General features: G+C 45.1%; 1 protein-coding gene across 12 annotated transcripts in view; it reads left to right on the top strand.

The window, feature by feature from the left end:
- Positions 1 to 14,191, top strand: part of LOC149307849 (voltage-gated potassium channel subunit beta-2-like) — a 62,055-nt gene that overhangs the window by 35,796 nt on the left and 12,068 nt on the right. For 5 of the 12 annotated variants that reach the window (XR_016282077.1, XR_016282079.1, XR_016282078.1 and 2 more), the window contains 8 exons: positions 6,138 to 6,181; positions 6,630 to 6,667; positions 6,936 to 7,015; positions 7,986 to 8,030; positions 8,670 to 8,714; positions 9,951 to 9,994; positions 11,442 to 11,528; positions 12,788 to 12,832. Coding sequence is in view for 6 of the 12 variants with exons in the window: in XM_089534510.1 (XP_089390636.1) it covers positions 6,138 to 6,181; positions 6,630 to 6,667; positions 6,936 to 7,015; positions 7,986 to 8,030; positions 8,670 to 8,714; positions 9,951 to 9,994; positions 11,442 to 11,528; positions 12,788 to 12,832 (428 nt within the window). In the remaining 6 variants the exon portion in view is untranslated. Of the gene's footprint in view, positions 1 to 3,031; positions 4,223 to 6,137; positions 6,182 to 6,629; positions 6,668 to 6,935; positions 7,016 to 7,985; positions 8,031 to 8,669; positions 8,715 to 9,950; positions 9,995 to 11,441; positions 11,529 to 12,787; positions 12,833 to 14,191 lie in introns of those variants that run through there. The other 7 variants (XR_016282080.1, XM_089534512.1, XM_089534511.1 and 4 more) reach the window with 4 other exon arrangements.

The raw sequence follows: 14,191 nt of genomic DNA, 5'->3' as shown, positions 1-14,191 counted from the left end.
GGAAAGTTGGAGGCGCATTTTTTAAGAGATGGGGAAGGTCAAGCCAGTTCAGAGCATTTGGAGCATTTTTTGGGTATACTGCAAAAGGTTTGGCTCTAAATCCACTATTCCTAAACCCGCCAAGACTAAACCTCCAATCATCCTGTCTGCCGGTGGGCTGGGGATTCTGTGCATTGTAATCCAGAAAGATTTGAAATCATAAAATTTGAAGCGGCACCATTCCTCGAGGCCTTTTTTGCAGTTCAGGACCCGTTCTCTACAAAATCTGTGGCGTTTTTCCGTTCTATGGATGTGGACGGTCTAATGCAGGGGTAGGCAACCATTTTGAGCCGGGGGCCAGGTTGCTGTCCCTCAGACAACTGGGGGGCTGAAGCCAAAAAATAAATAATTAAATATTTTTTTTAAAAAAAATTAAATAAATAAATAAACCGGGACAGATGTAGGACAACATTTTCAAATAGTGGACACTTTTTTTAAAAAAAGTGGAGGACACGCAAAAACATTTGCTGATTTTTTTAAAAATGTTAATATAAATGCATGTTTCTGAGGTGTCTATAGACAATTGCCCCCCTTGCCCCTGCGTGCGAGAGGCCAAAGGCCCCGGTGGCAATCGGCGGCAGGACCGGGCTGGGGCCAGTCCCAAGGCCTCGCCGGGCTGCATCCGGCCCGCGGGCCGCGGCCCTGGTCTAATGCAAGGGAGCCCACTTCACCAAATCTACTCTCTTGTTTTCATCTCCATAGATTTGGGTGCATCCTGCGGTGCAAATCCTGTGCTTCTCTTCTCATCCACGGGATATTTTTGTTGCTGAAAATTGCCCTTTCTCTACGGAGAGCAGCATTCCTGTACACAAATGATAGTTCTATCCAGAAATGTTATTAATCTGCGCACAAAATCGTATTTTTCATATAACGAAAAGGATCCAAAGTTTTGTGCGGAATGAGTCCTAAATCATGAAGAATCTCGTCTTCCCAGGATTCTCCTGGTCAGAGTTTCCTAACACATTTTCAGTCACTTTCCACTTCTGCTGCCTTCTCTGCTCCCCATCCTTTCCTTTCAGACCTAGTTTTTTGGTCCAAACCAACCAGGGCTGTTGTTCGTGTCCTTAAAAAATAATAGCAACAACCCAAAATGTTAACCATCCAGAGTTTCCCTTCATTCGTGCAGATTTGAAATCAAAATAGGATGGCTCTTGGGAACTGCGTCATGTTTGCAGAGAGGAAAACCCAATCTGTGCAATATTCATCAAACCCCTTTCCCTCTCTCTATGTTTTTTGCAATGATGCTGATTTATAATAGGGCTGAGAAATGGACGGATGGAGAGTAAGGTTTTTGATTCTTTAATTTTTAAAAGAAGGCTTTCTTCTCCCATCTCTCCCAATTCTTGCTTAGCCACTCTTCCCCTCCGATTTGCAAATTGTCGATAAATAATCTGTGCAATATTCGTCAGATCTCTAATTTCCTTTGCAATGATGCTGATTCCTAATGGGGAGCTCTAATGGCTCAGAGGCGGAGGGACGGAGAGAGAGAGGTTTTTGATTCTTTAATGGTTAAAAGAAGGCTTTCCTCTCCATCTGTCTCCATCCTCCTTACTCACCGACCCCCCTCCAATTTGCAAACCAGGATCCCCACATTGAAATAAATGCTCTGTGGCAGCTCATGCCCAGTGGGCAGAACGGCTTTGCAGGGAGCCAGTTGCCGTGCGCTAATTCCTCTTTGCGTGGGCGTCTCACAGGGCAAACCAAGGAGGCCGGTGATGAATCGAGAACCCGACGCACCGGGAAAAGAGGGGGGTCTCATTTCACTGCCCCGTGATCTCCCCCCCCCCTCGATCCACGTGGCGTTTCGCTTTAAAGGTCAAGTTTCTCTGTGGCTCTTGGCAAAGAGCACTGGGGCTTCTCTGGGATGTGGGGTGTCTTTTGGGGGGAGAATGGGACTGCATTTTCGGACTTTTTGTTGCTTGTTGTTGTGTGCCTTCAAGTTGTTTCCAACTTATGGCGACCCTAAGGTTTTTCGTGGGCAAGGTTTGTTCAGAGGAGGTTTGCCATGGCCATCCTCTGAGGCTGAGAGAGTGTGATTTGCCCAAGGACACCCAGTGGGTTTGCCATGGCCTTCTCCTGAGGCTGAGAGGGTGTGACTTGCCCAAAGTGGGTTTCATGGCCCAGCAGGGAATCGAACCCTGGTCTCCAGAGTCGTAGTCCAGCACTCAAACCACTACGCAACACTACCGGTGTTTGCCACGATCATATTGATTCTGTGGGTCTTCTATAGATTGCCAATCGGATCTGCAACTCCCAAAATCCCTCGTCTGAGGATTCATATATACCTTACAGCCTGAAGGTAGTAATTTCATGCACAGTATTTTTAAAATCATTTTGTGCATGGAACAAAGTTTGTGTCTGACGAATCACTCGAAAGCAAAAGTGTCACTATCTCAGCCACCCAGGAAAACAAAGTTTTGGCTTTTGGAATACTTCAGAATTCTGGATAAGGGAAACTCAACCTGCAGAGAACTTTGTTCCTTGTTTTGTCACTGTTTCTCACTGTTTTGCAAAGTGTTTCTTCTGATCCTTGATTTGTCACCCTCCAGACAAGGCACTCTTCTCCCTTGCTCTGATTTAAGGTCACTCTGCCTGCTTCTCCCTTGAGCTCAGAAATGTGAGGTTTTTCTGCTCCAGAGCCTCCCGCATCCCTTACTATGGGTTTTTTCCTTCCCCCAAGGCTCACAAAATCTTTCTTTCTTTGTTGTCTTTCTTTCTTCCAAACATCCCAGCGATGCTCTTGACAGACAGTGCCAGGAGACCACAGGGTCTCCCTTTGCTTTTCCGGCATCTAAATTTAGCAATTTCTTTCCTGTATTTGGCACAACCATTTAAGACAGTGGATGGAGGAGGAGGAGGAAGGCACAAGGAGGAGGGAAGAGAGCAGTCTGGGGGCATTTTCGGGGGGGGGGGGCGGAAAGGATGCTTTCGTAGCCAGACTGTGGCATTCAGAGCCCAGAGCATCCATGCATGCAAAGGCAGCCAGCCTCTCAGCTCAACTCTCCGCAACCCCGGCGTTTTCTTTTCTACCGACAGTTTCCAAAGTTGGGGAATTAGATGCTTCTGGAGAGAGAGAGAAGAGGTAAAACAGGGACCCCGGTTGCAGGATTAGAAGAAATTAGGGTTGCATTGCTGGTTTGGTTGCTTCCAAAAGTTTCAGAATTCAACACATCTGGAGAAAGAGAAGAGGTGAAACAAGGACTCCGGCTGTAGGTTGAGAAGGAATTAGGGTTGCATTGCTGGTTTGGTTGCTTCCAAAATCCAGCACCTCTCCGCTGAACCCTCTGCAGCCGTGGCATTTCCTTTGCTGTTCCTGGTTTCCAAAGTTGGGGATGTGAATGCATCTAGAGAGAGACAAGAGGTGAAGCAAGGACTCTGGCTGCAAGATTGTTAAAAATTAGGATTGCATTGCTGTCTTGGTTGCTTTCAAAATCCAGCACCTATTGTGAAGAGTCAAGCCATGGAGAAACAATACTGAACAACACAGACAGAGAAAGCGGCACAGACATAACCTTCTCCATCTCCCAGCCCCATTCAGACAGCTCTCCAAAGAGATTTGAATCCACCAAAGTCTTTGTGACATCTCTGTGGACTCCTGGGAGAGGAATCACGAAGGAATTCATCCTTTTGGTAGGAAGAGACAGCCGTGGATATTGCATTGAACAGGAGAAATCCAGCCTGGGACTGACCCCTAAACCCTGGGAGAAAATATTTCAAACTGGTTGCAAGTGGGACACCATTCAACCTGAATTAGTGGTTTCTTCCATAATGGGGTGACAACAATTTTGCACTGATATTTTTGTTGCCCAATTTATGTGTCGGGTTTGTTTTCCGGAAAAGGGATCTTGAGGCGCAGCTTTTTCGTGAAATTCCAAATTTGGGGAACAGGGGAAAGGGTTTCTTCTTTGTTTTCTTTCCTGGTCGGAGACATCCCAAAAGACGGCATTGTGAGGAGAGGCTGAGCCAGCGTCGACACCATGCAGGTGTCTTTTGTTTGTTCAGACCACAACATCAAGAGCCGGGGCACTGAGGACCGTCTCAACCGGCAGAATGCCAACAGCCCCAGCGCCCGCGGCCGGTTCAGGGCAGTGGCCATGGTGGCCCGGAGCCTCGGACAACTCTCCATGCACAACGCTCCCTCCGCCAGCGAAGCCAGCGCGAAACAACCGGGCATGAAATACAGGTACGGAGAGGCACCACTAAGCAACCAACACTTGCCCAAATATTGCAACTTTTTTTGCAATGAATAAAACCTTTGCAACTTAATTCCTTGCAGAAGGAGTTATGTTGTTGTTGTTGTTGTTGTTGTTGTTGTTGTTGTATGCCTTCCAGTCATTTCCAGCTTATGGCGACACTAAGGCATATCTGTTGTAGGGTTTTCTTGGCAAGATGTGTGCAGATAGGGTTCGCCCAGTGGCTTTCATAGAATCATAGAATAATAGAGTTGGAAGAGATCGCAAGGGCCATCTAGTCCAACTCCCTGCCATGCAGGAAATCCAAATCATGGCTGAGCTGGGAATCGACCCCTGGTCTCCAGAGTTGTAGTCCAACACTAAAACCATTATGCCACACTGACCCATACACAGACGCATATAATCTTTTTTGGGACATCACAGAACAAACTGGGGCGGTTGGGTTGCATGTGCAAAATTAGGAAGACGGAAACCCCATTAATTCTTTGTATGAGAATCCGGAGCCTGATTTCCAAGGATTTTGGAACGAAGTGTCCCCATCGCCATGCAAAAGAACTTTCTGGAAGCGGTTGAGCCATGAACTCCTTTGCCCTCATTCTACCCCGCCGGGGTGAGGCATGGGTGCGAAAGGTTAGGAACCGTCCGCTTTCATGCAAAAGGTTAGGAACTGCTGAGAGGCGACAGAACCGCCAAAAATTATTTGTGTCCAGAGAAGTGACAGGCGTGTGGGGACTTATGGTGACTTGGGGCGATGTGACACCAACCTCAGCCTCCGGTTGCCCCTGAAGGCGAGTGCTGCGTCTTCCTCTGTCAAATGGATTTTAAAATCCAGCGTTTGGGATTCTCTCTTTTTTTCAGCATGGTGGATCCTATTATTTGCATTTCTCCGAGTGGTTTCTCCTTGTTTCCCAGACATGGTGCCTGTATTACCCTATCAATCTTTTTTGCATATTTATTTTTTAATTGTGCTAAATTAATCTCTAGGACCACAAAGGGTCCCATAAAGCCAGTGCAATAGTGTTGGTGTGTGTGTGTGTGCCCTCACATTTCCTATCGACGTATGGTGACCCCATGAATTTCACAGGGTTTTCTTAGGCAAGGAATGCACAGAGGTGGGTTTGCCGGTTCCTTCCTCTGAAATATACCCTTTCCATTGGCATTTGAAATATATACCGAAATATTGAAATATGCCCAAATACTGCAATTCATCCCAAGTACTTAGGGGTTCTAAGTATTGCAATCCAACCCAAGTACTAAATATTGCAATCTAACCTGGCAGAACCCAAGAACCAAGCACCTTTCGTCTTAAACCTTAAGAGGCCCCTCCCTCCTCAACTGTCATCTCGGCCTCAGAGGGAACCATCAGGCAGACCCAGCAACATCAGGGACTGCCTGAGGGACGAGACTACTCCCTCCTTTAACTGTCACCTTTTGTATTGTATTACAATTTTCACTGTACACCGCTATGATCATTGCGGAATAGCAGTCTATAAATAAAACGTATTATTATTATTATTAAACCCTCTTCCATTGTGCGAAATACAGTTATTTACACTAAGCGAGGTTTGCCGCCTGCCTTCCTAATTGCCTTCCATCTGTGCAATGAGTCTACAACCCATCCAAAAATGGGGTTTTCCCTGCATTTGAATACTCCGTGGTTATGAAAGCAGCACATGGTTTCCTTTTTCCTAATCTCTCCCCCCCCCCCCTTTACTGTATTTGTGTATTTTATTATATTTGTTTGTTTGGAGGAGAAACAGGCAAAGCAGAGGGAAGCCAGAGCGACATCTGCTCCCTGCAAAAAACGCCGACGGCCAGCGTCTATTTCTGACAATAGCGTCTGCCTGTTATTAAGAGGTGTTTGCATCCCAGCCTTAAATGTTTTCCTTCTTCTTCTTCTTCTAGAAACCTTGGGAAGTCAGGACTGCGGGTCTCCTGCCTTGGCTTAGGTAAGCAGAGGGATAGCATCCATCCTTATCTTCAGACATTGTTTTGCTCCAAGGCCCCGTTGCACTTAGACGCAAAGACCTAACACACACACACAAAGCTCAGGTTTCCTTTGAGTCCACTCTGCATTGACTCTCCTGGCATTAAAAATAAATGGGTCGAAATCAAGGCTGCTCCGGTTCGGATTTTGAAGATGCTTTGTTCCCGGCTAATGTTTCTAGAGAATACAGAGAGGTTGGACCTGGTCCTTTTTCTCTGAAATCTGTGGGGGTTTTTCCGTTCTATGGATGTGGACGGTCTAATGCAAGGGAGGCCACTTCACCAAATCTACCCTCTCATTTTCATCTCTGTAGATTTGGGTGCATCCTGCGGTGCAAATCCTGTGCTTCTCTTCTCCTCCACTTCTCCTCTCCTATTTATTATTTGTCTCTCTCTCTCTGTGGCTTGCAGGGACATGGGTGACATTTGGAGGACAGATCACGGACGAGGTAAGGCTTCGCTTTTTCGTTTCCGTGCCACACGATCCACAGATCTTCTAGGGACGATTCAGGACGTTCAGGGGCTGGTTTCCATATGTGGCCATGACCACCCCTCTCTTGGAACATGACCAGACGGTCAATTCTGATTGATTGATTGATTTTAATTACGATTTCTTGCGACCAACCTGTTTTTGCTGAAAGGAGATGCAAGGTAGGCTGTACTTCGGCAGTGTGACCAATGTCCTTTGGAGGAACCCAACAATGGTTTTTGTTACAGATGGCAGAGCAGTTGATGACGCTGGCCTACGACAACGGCATCAACCTCTTTGACACCGCCGAAGTCTACGCAGCTGGGAAGTAAGTCTCCCTCCATATCGCTGAACGGGGATTCAACACGCAACAGTTAGGATGAAGAAGTCCATCTGTTCCAATCTCTCCCACATTCATTTCTTTTTTAAATAAATCACATCAAGTTCTTTCCATCCCGAATATAGTGATCTGAAGATTTTGGCAAACCAGTGGTGGCTCAGTGTCAATGGGACTCCGTTCCAGTTGTTAATTTGGACTTTAGAGCAGTGGATCGCAACCTTCCTAATGCCACGACCCTTTAATACAGTTTCTCATCTTGTGGTGACCCCAACCATAAAATTATTTTCGTCTCGCTTCCTAAGAACATCGGAAATATGTGTTTTCCGATGGTCCTGGGCAACCCCTTTGTAAGGGTCCTTCGACCCCGAAAGGGGTCGCAACCCACAGTTTGGGAATTGCTGCTTTAGAGGAATGCAATCCAAGATACTGAATTTATTTTACAGGAGAAGTTTCAATACCTTGGACAGAAGTTGTTTAAACTTCAAACTAAACCCCAAAGCAGATATCCCCGTTATCCACATGCCGAACGACATAGCAGAAAACTTCGTCCACAAATGAATTCAAATTAAAGTCTCTCTCAAACTGGTCAGCTGGCCAGTTTTATTTTTCCGTATCTAATAGGTGGTCAACTGTTGTGCTGAGGATAAAAGACAGGATTTACCCAAGTTTCCTTGTGAATTCATGGCAATATCTAAGTTTGCCTTTCCACCCAGAGCTTGGAAATTGTACTTTTTTGGACTACAGCACCTGAATCCCTCATCCATCATGACTATTGGAGGATTCTGAGCACTGGGATCCCAATGGTTTTTCCCCAACCTCTGCTTCCCATTCTCCTTGGAAAGGGACTATAAGTTGCTTCCCATGTGATTAATTCCTCAAAAACAGCCTAACTTGCTCTGTTTTTTACCTGAGACCGCATTATTCTGCCTATTTCTCTTTCCCTCTCTCTCTCTTCCAGGGCCGAGATTGTATTAGGGAATATCATCAAGAAGAAAGGATGGAGGTAACCATTTTTGTGTCAAAATACATCACATCGGTGTGCTTTATGGGGCTCGAAAAGTTCCTTTGGAAACAACCTTTAAATGTAACTTTTGGAAATGGTTAGAAAATATAACTCGGTATCTTGATACAGGTTGAGTATCCCTTATCCCAGTGATGGCGAACCTGTGGCACGTGTGCCAGAGGTGGCATTCAGAGCCCTCTCTGTGGGCACATGCACCATCATCCCAACACAGACTTCACTAGAGTTTGTCATTAGAAATCCAGAGAGACGTGGCACTTTGCAATAAATAAATGGGGTTTGGGTTGCAGTTTGGCCACTCGGTCTCTAAAAGGTTCTCCACCACTGCCTTATCCTAAATGCTTGGGACCAGAGAGGTTCCATATTTTGGAAAACCTCTGTTTGCATATACATCATGACACTCGAGAGAAACTTAAATGAAAGGCATCCAAGCTTACTGCAGTTTTACAGATCCTTGTGTCTCTCTCCAGCCTTGCAAATACCTGACGGGCACTAGCTCAAAATGTTTGGGATTTTGGCATTGCGGACGACCTGGATTTGTTTTGGTCCTGGAACTGGTAAGATCAGGGATATGTCTTGTTTAAAGATGCCCATGGCTTTGCTCTCCTTGTCTCCTTGCAGACGCTCCAGCCTGGTGATCACGACCAAAATCTTCTGGGGAGGAAAGTACGTATTCCTTTTACAAACTAAAGTGGCATTCTGTTTGTGCAAGAATGAAAGGAGGTTGAGGAAGGGGGATGTGCATGAGCAAAGGGAGGAACGGGCCCTGACCCATTGCAGAAGGGGGTCCTGGTCAATGGGATGTTTGGGGTACCTTCGGGACATTGTTACTGGTTGACTCCTTTCCAAGACCAAATGGAAAGAGGTGAACCTCTTGAGCATGTACAGCAGGATGGAAAGTCCCCCCAAAAGCCTTGAGTCCCGTGCCAGCTCCATTTGACAAAATTGAAATAGATGGAAGGTCATTTGCAATTTTATAAAAATGGGGTGGGTTTGTAGGATGGAAATGGAACAAGTTGCAAGGTGTATTTGGAGAAGAATAGCATCCTCTGGGTGCCGAATGGTAAACTGCAATTACGGTTGGCCCTCTGTATCCACACATTTTTTATCCACGGATTCAACTATCCATGGCTCGAAAATATTCAATGTGTGTGTGTGTGTGTGTACACAGACATAAATATTCCAAATATATATGTGTGTGTATGTGCATTCCAAAAAAGCAAACCTCGATATTGCCGTATTATATTAGGGACACCCTTTTATTCTGCGATTGTATTTCCGGGACTTGAGAAACCACAGATTTTGGTGGGATCCTGGAACCAAACCCCAGCAGATACCGAGGGCCTGCTGTAAAAAGATTTAAAAAGCAACTGCAGCCAGCCCTCCATATCCATGGATTCTGCACTGGTGGAATCGGCCACCCATGGTTTGAAAATAGTTTCCAAAAACAAACCTTAATTTTATCATTTTATAGAAGGGACACCATTTTTACTGCACCATTGTATTTAATGGGATTGAGAATCCACAGATTTTGTTACCCGTTGGTGGTCCTGGGGCCAAACCTCAGAGGATGCAAACAGTTTAGTTTTACTTTTCAGCTCTTTCTTTCCAAATTCCCTGTATTAAATCCCTGCAGGGTTTTGCCTGCCGAAGGAAGGACCACAGGCCGTTCTGGTCTCCCTAGGAAGGGAGTTGCAGAATCTATAGGGCAGCCACCGAGAAGGCCCTGTCTTGCATCCCCATGGATCATGCTTGCAACAGGGATGGGACAGAGAGAAGGGTCCCTTCTGAGATGATCCTATGGGAGAGACTGAGTATCCTGTCCCTGAGCCATAGGGGACTTCATAGGTCAAAATGACACCGGTTCCATCTGCTAACCTTGGGTCTCTCTTTGCTTCCCAGAGCTGAGACGGAGAGGGGACTTTCGAGAAAGCACATTATAGAAGGTAAGCACATTATAGGGCAGTGATGGCGAACCTATGGCACACGTGCCAGAGGTGGCACTCAGAGCCCTCTCTGTGGGCACATGTGCCATTGCCCCAGCACAGAGTTTGCCAGAGTTTGTTACTAGAAAGCCAGAGGGACATGGCACTTTGCAATAAATAAGTGGGTTTTGGGTTGCAGTTTGGGCACTCTGCCTCTAAAAGGTTCACCATCACTGTTATAGGAAAACCAGGTTGGGGCACCGCCATCATTATTTTTCCATTCCTCCATCCAGGAACAAATCATTTGCCCACTCTTAAAGTAAATAAGGTTTTTTAATCCAACCATAATTAAAAACGAGGGTTTATGGTGCTCAGTGTAAAACTGTAAATACAGTCATCCCTCCTAATGCGCGGATCTGAGATCCACGCCCTTCAAAATCCACGGAGGGGCAACCTCCGCTATTTTCGATGGCACACCTGTCCAGCGCCCACACCTGGGACGCATGCACAGGGTGCGCCCCATTCAAACCTATGGGGCTTGAATATGTGCGAGCCTCTGTTTTCACAGAATGGATGCCCCCCAAAAATGGAGGCCAACTGTATAGACGATTGGCTCCAAAAACTAAATGAAACAAGAGATGGATAGATTTGACAACTGTAATTAATACGAGCGCAGTAAACAAAGTTGAAGAAGAATGGTCGCCAATAGGGTTATCCAGTTATTTTAATCTGTTGTCTGCCATATTTTATTGTTTGAATGTTAAGGGGTAATTAATATGTATTATGTTAGATTATTTTCTTAGAATGTATGCCGCAGGCGGCTTTATTTTATCTGTTTTAATTGATCGTACGTACACCGCTGTGTAAATATACAGCGCTTTATAAATAAAGCTTAATAATAATAAAAATAGTTAAATGCTGGGAAAAGATATGGGGAATAGATAGAAATTTAATTCAATAAAATCAGAAGGAAAGAAAGTAAGGAAAACAACACAGGAAAAGGGAAGAAATAAATAGAAGTTTAACTTGCTTGTTTAAGTTAAATAAGATTGAAGGGAAACTACCAATAAAATTAATGTGAAATGAAAGCTCAGAGAGGAGAGTAGCGGAAAAAGGGAAGATACTGTATATTAAAACGAGAAAGGAAAATATAGATTATATGGAGTGAATAAGAGAAGACTAATTATTAGAACAAGAGGAGATAGAGAATACAGCATGAAGACAAAAACATAGGAAACAAGGAGAGCCATATAGAAGACAGAGGAAAGTGGAAGCACAAAAAAGAAGAACATGAAGCTATGATCAATTGTAAAATGTAAGAATTCTTTACTTTTTAATGTATTTTCTATGTGTGTGTATTGTTTATATATTAATAAAGATCTTTTTTTAAAGTAGAACTGTATATATTTGTAATGTGAGATGTAAAATGTATATATTTGCCTCTATTTTCCGCCCTCACCCTCGGCAGGCCTAAAAGCATCCTTAGAGCGGCTGCAGCTGGAATACGTGGACGTGGTCTTTGCAAACCGTCCGGACCCCAACACGCCGATGGAAGGTAAGGCTTGTGTTGCTTTGCGCATTCTCCCTTGTGCGTTGTCGCAGGCGATGGAGTCCCAAAGGTCTTCTCCTCCCACTTAAATTAAAGACAGGTTTTGATTTCCCACCTGAAGTGGTTCGCGGGTGCATCCCTCTATGAGCCACTGCTCCCTTGGATGGGAAGGAGGTGAAGCCTGAGCAGTTTCTCATAAAGAGCAACCTTTCTAAAATTGTAGCCCAAAGTTTCATTGGGGGTAGTTGAATGACTATATTCTGCGTAAGGCAGAGATGAGGTTGATCTGCCTGCCTCAAGCACAGTTGGATTGGAAAGATGCAAAGAGAGGACAGGGAGTCATGCGGAGTCACAGGCAGGCAACCTCCTCTGGCGGAAAGTAATGTCCCTACGCCTTGAGTAAGGAGTAATTCGTGGATTTAATGACATCCAGTGCAAAAATTGAGTAACTTGCAAGCACACAATAACAACAAATCCCGTGGAAGAGTAGTTTTTAAGCAGGAGTAGGAAACACTGGGGCACTGTGGGTCCAGTTTGCTAAGTTTAGGACCCTCCAGGTGCTCTATAGATGACCAAAAGCAAAATCAGAGATGCCCTTGTCTTGCAAAAGAAGCATGTATGTATGTATGTATGTATGTTGCAAACAATCCAAGAGGTCCTGCAAAGCTCTTTTGAGACTAAGAGCATCCAAGCGGGCTGGGGGGAGCTGCATAAACAGCTTTTTGGGGGGCTACATGCATCTCTAGGGCCTGACTTTGCCAACCAGTGGCAACTGGTGGCTCCTATCTTGTAGGGCCAGTCAACCCAGCCCAGGTTTTATCCTGTGGTGCTAAACAAGTCCAGCCCTTTGGAAAGCGCCTTCAAAGGGGTGCAAAACCTGGAATGGATTCACTGCTCCGCTGACATGGATGCCACCAGCCACCACCAACTCCAACCCATGCGCCAGAGGAACAAGCGCATGGGCTTTGAAACATGGCGGGTTCCCAACCTACCCACTCTTCCTTGTGTCTGGATTACAGCTGCAACTTTGTTTTGAATGCCTGCCTGACACATTCAGAGTTGTTTTGAGGGAAGGATTTGGCACCCAAAGGCCAACCTCACCCCTCATATTACTTGGGTTTTGGTGAAGGGGAACGGGGAGAAGAGAAAAGCGGGGAGGATGGTCCCATTCACTGCCCAGATCCCCATGATGTGCCATGTCTTGCGATAACAGAACAGCAGCTGTAAACTCTGGTCTCTCTCTCAAATCTTTCTTTTATCACCAGGGAATTCTTTTAGCTCTTCCAAGTCGCGAACATTCATCATAGAAGGTACACTGTATCCCCCTCCATTTTGACTATCTGCATCCAAGCGGCATTTTATGGGACCAGAAATCCATGCGCTTTGGCTTTTCCGATTCCTTATTGGCAGTGGTACCTTCCTTGAACTCAGGCAATCCTTTTTTATTTATTTAAAAAAATTAAGAAATGCACCCGCGCATGAAAAACGACGACAGCAAATTCTCCATAAAATGCCCAAAGGAAGCAAAGAAAGAAAGAGGGGAAAAAAGAATTAATAAATAAATAAATAAACCAGAAAATAAAAAAATACAAACCTTTAGCCTCTTTAGAAACATCTTGCAAGTAATATTTTCAATGCAAAACGATCAGTTTTGTTCGTTCGCCCACTTTATTCGTCCTGATTCATGTCATGCCATAATCCCCTCCTTTCTTGTGTTGGTGAACATCTTATCCATGCTGATCCCATCTGCATTCGAATGGAAATTAGTGGGATATATATATATATATATATATATATATATATATATATAAAAATAATATAAACGGTGGGAAGGGCAGCTTTCTTGTGGACAGTCTCTTCTTGTGGACCCAGAAAAGGCAATCTCTGAGCTCTGGGCTCATGCCGGCTGAATGCGGAGAGCATGCCATTTTGCGGCATTACAGCATTTTGTTGCAAGATTGGGATGTGTTTTTTCCCATTGACTAGCATTGCAGTGCATTGCCATTTTCCCATTGCAGTGCAGTGCAAAAACAGTGCATTTCCCCACCAACACTACATTGCAGTTTTTCCACTGCACAAAATCTCAGTGCACTTGGGCTGTCGCGTTGTTGCCTTGTGTTAAGCGTTTTCTACTGCATTGCGTCGCAAAATGGCGCTCTTGGGGTTTTTTTGCCCGTCGCATTACTGCATCCTGTTGCAAAATCTCCGTGCGCTTTTCTTTTGCTCTATTGCTTTGCATTGCAAAATTGCAGTGTTTTTAATCATCCCCTTTGCATTGTGTTGACGTACGTTTTTTCCTCGTCACGTTGCCTACATCTTGGGATGTGCGGTACATTTTTTGACTGGCAAACCCAATGCAAAACCACCGTGAAATTTTCATTTGCCTCATATTGAGCCAAACTATTTACTCGTCTTGCTCTGAACAGCCAGGTTTCATTCTAAACAATGGCTCTCCAGTCACCAGGAAAGCACAGGCGCGACTTTCCCAACTCAGATACCCATCATCCTTGGCGTGGCGATGCCAGGAACGGAGCATGGGTTTTCTTGTTGAGCAACGCTCTCTGCAAAGCAGAAAGAACAGAGCTTTGTACAGTTTTTCAGTCGGAAGGCAGCCTTCCAAAAAACAAAAGTGAAGGAAGGTGTTTGTTTTTGCAGATCGAGGCAAAGGA

Source organism: Sceloporus occidentalis, unplaced genomic scaffold (assembly GCF_023333645.1).
Source record: "Sceloporus occidentalis isolate IW3139 unplaced genomic scaffold, rSceOcc1.0.p SCAF_8, whole genome shotgun sequence".
NCBI lineage: Eukaryota > Metazoa > Chordata > Lepidosauria > Squamata > Phrynosomatidae > Sceloporus > Sceloporus occidentalis.
Note: the sequence above shows the minus strand (reverse complement) of the source record. Positions and strands in the feature narration are given on the sequence as shown.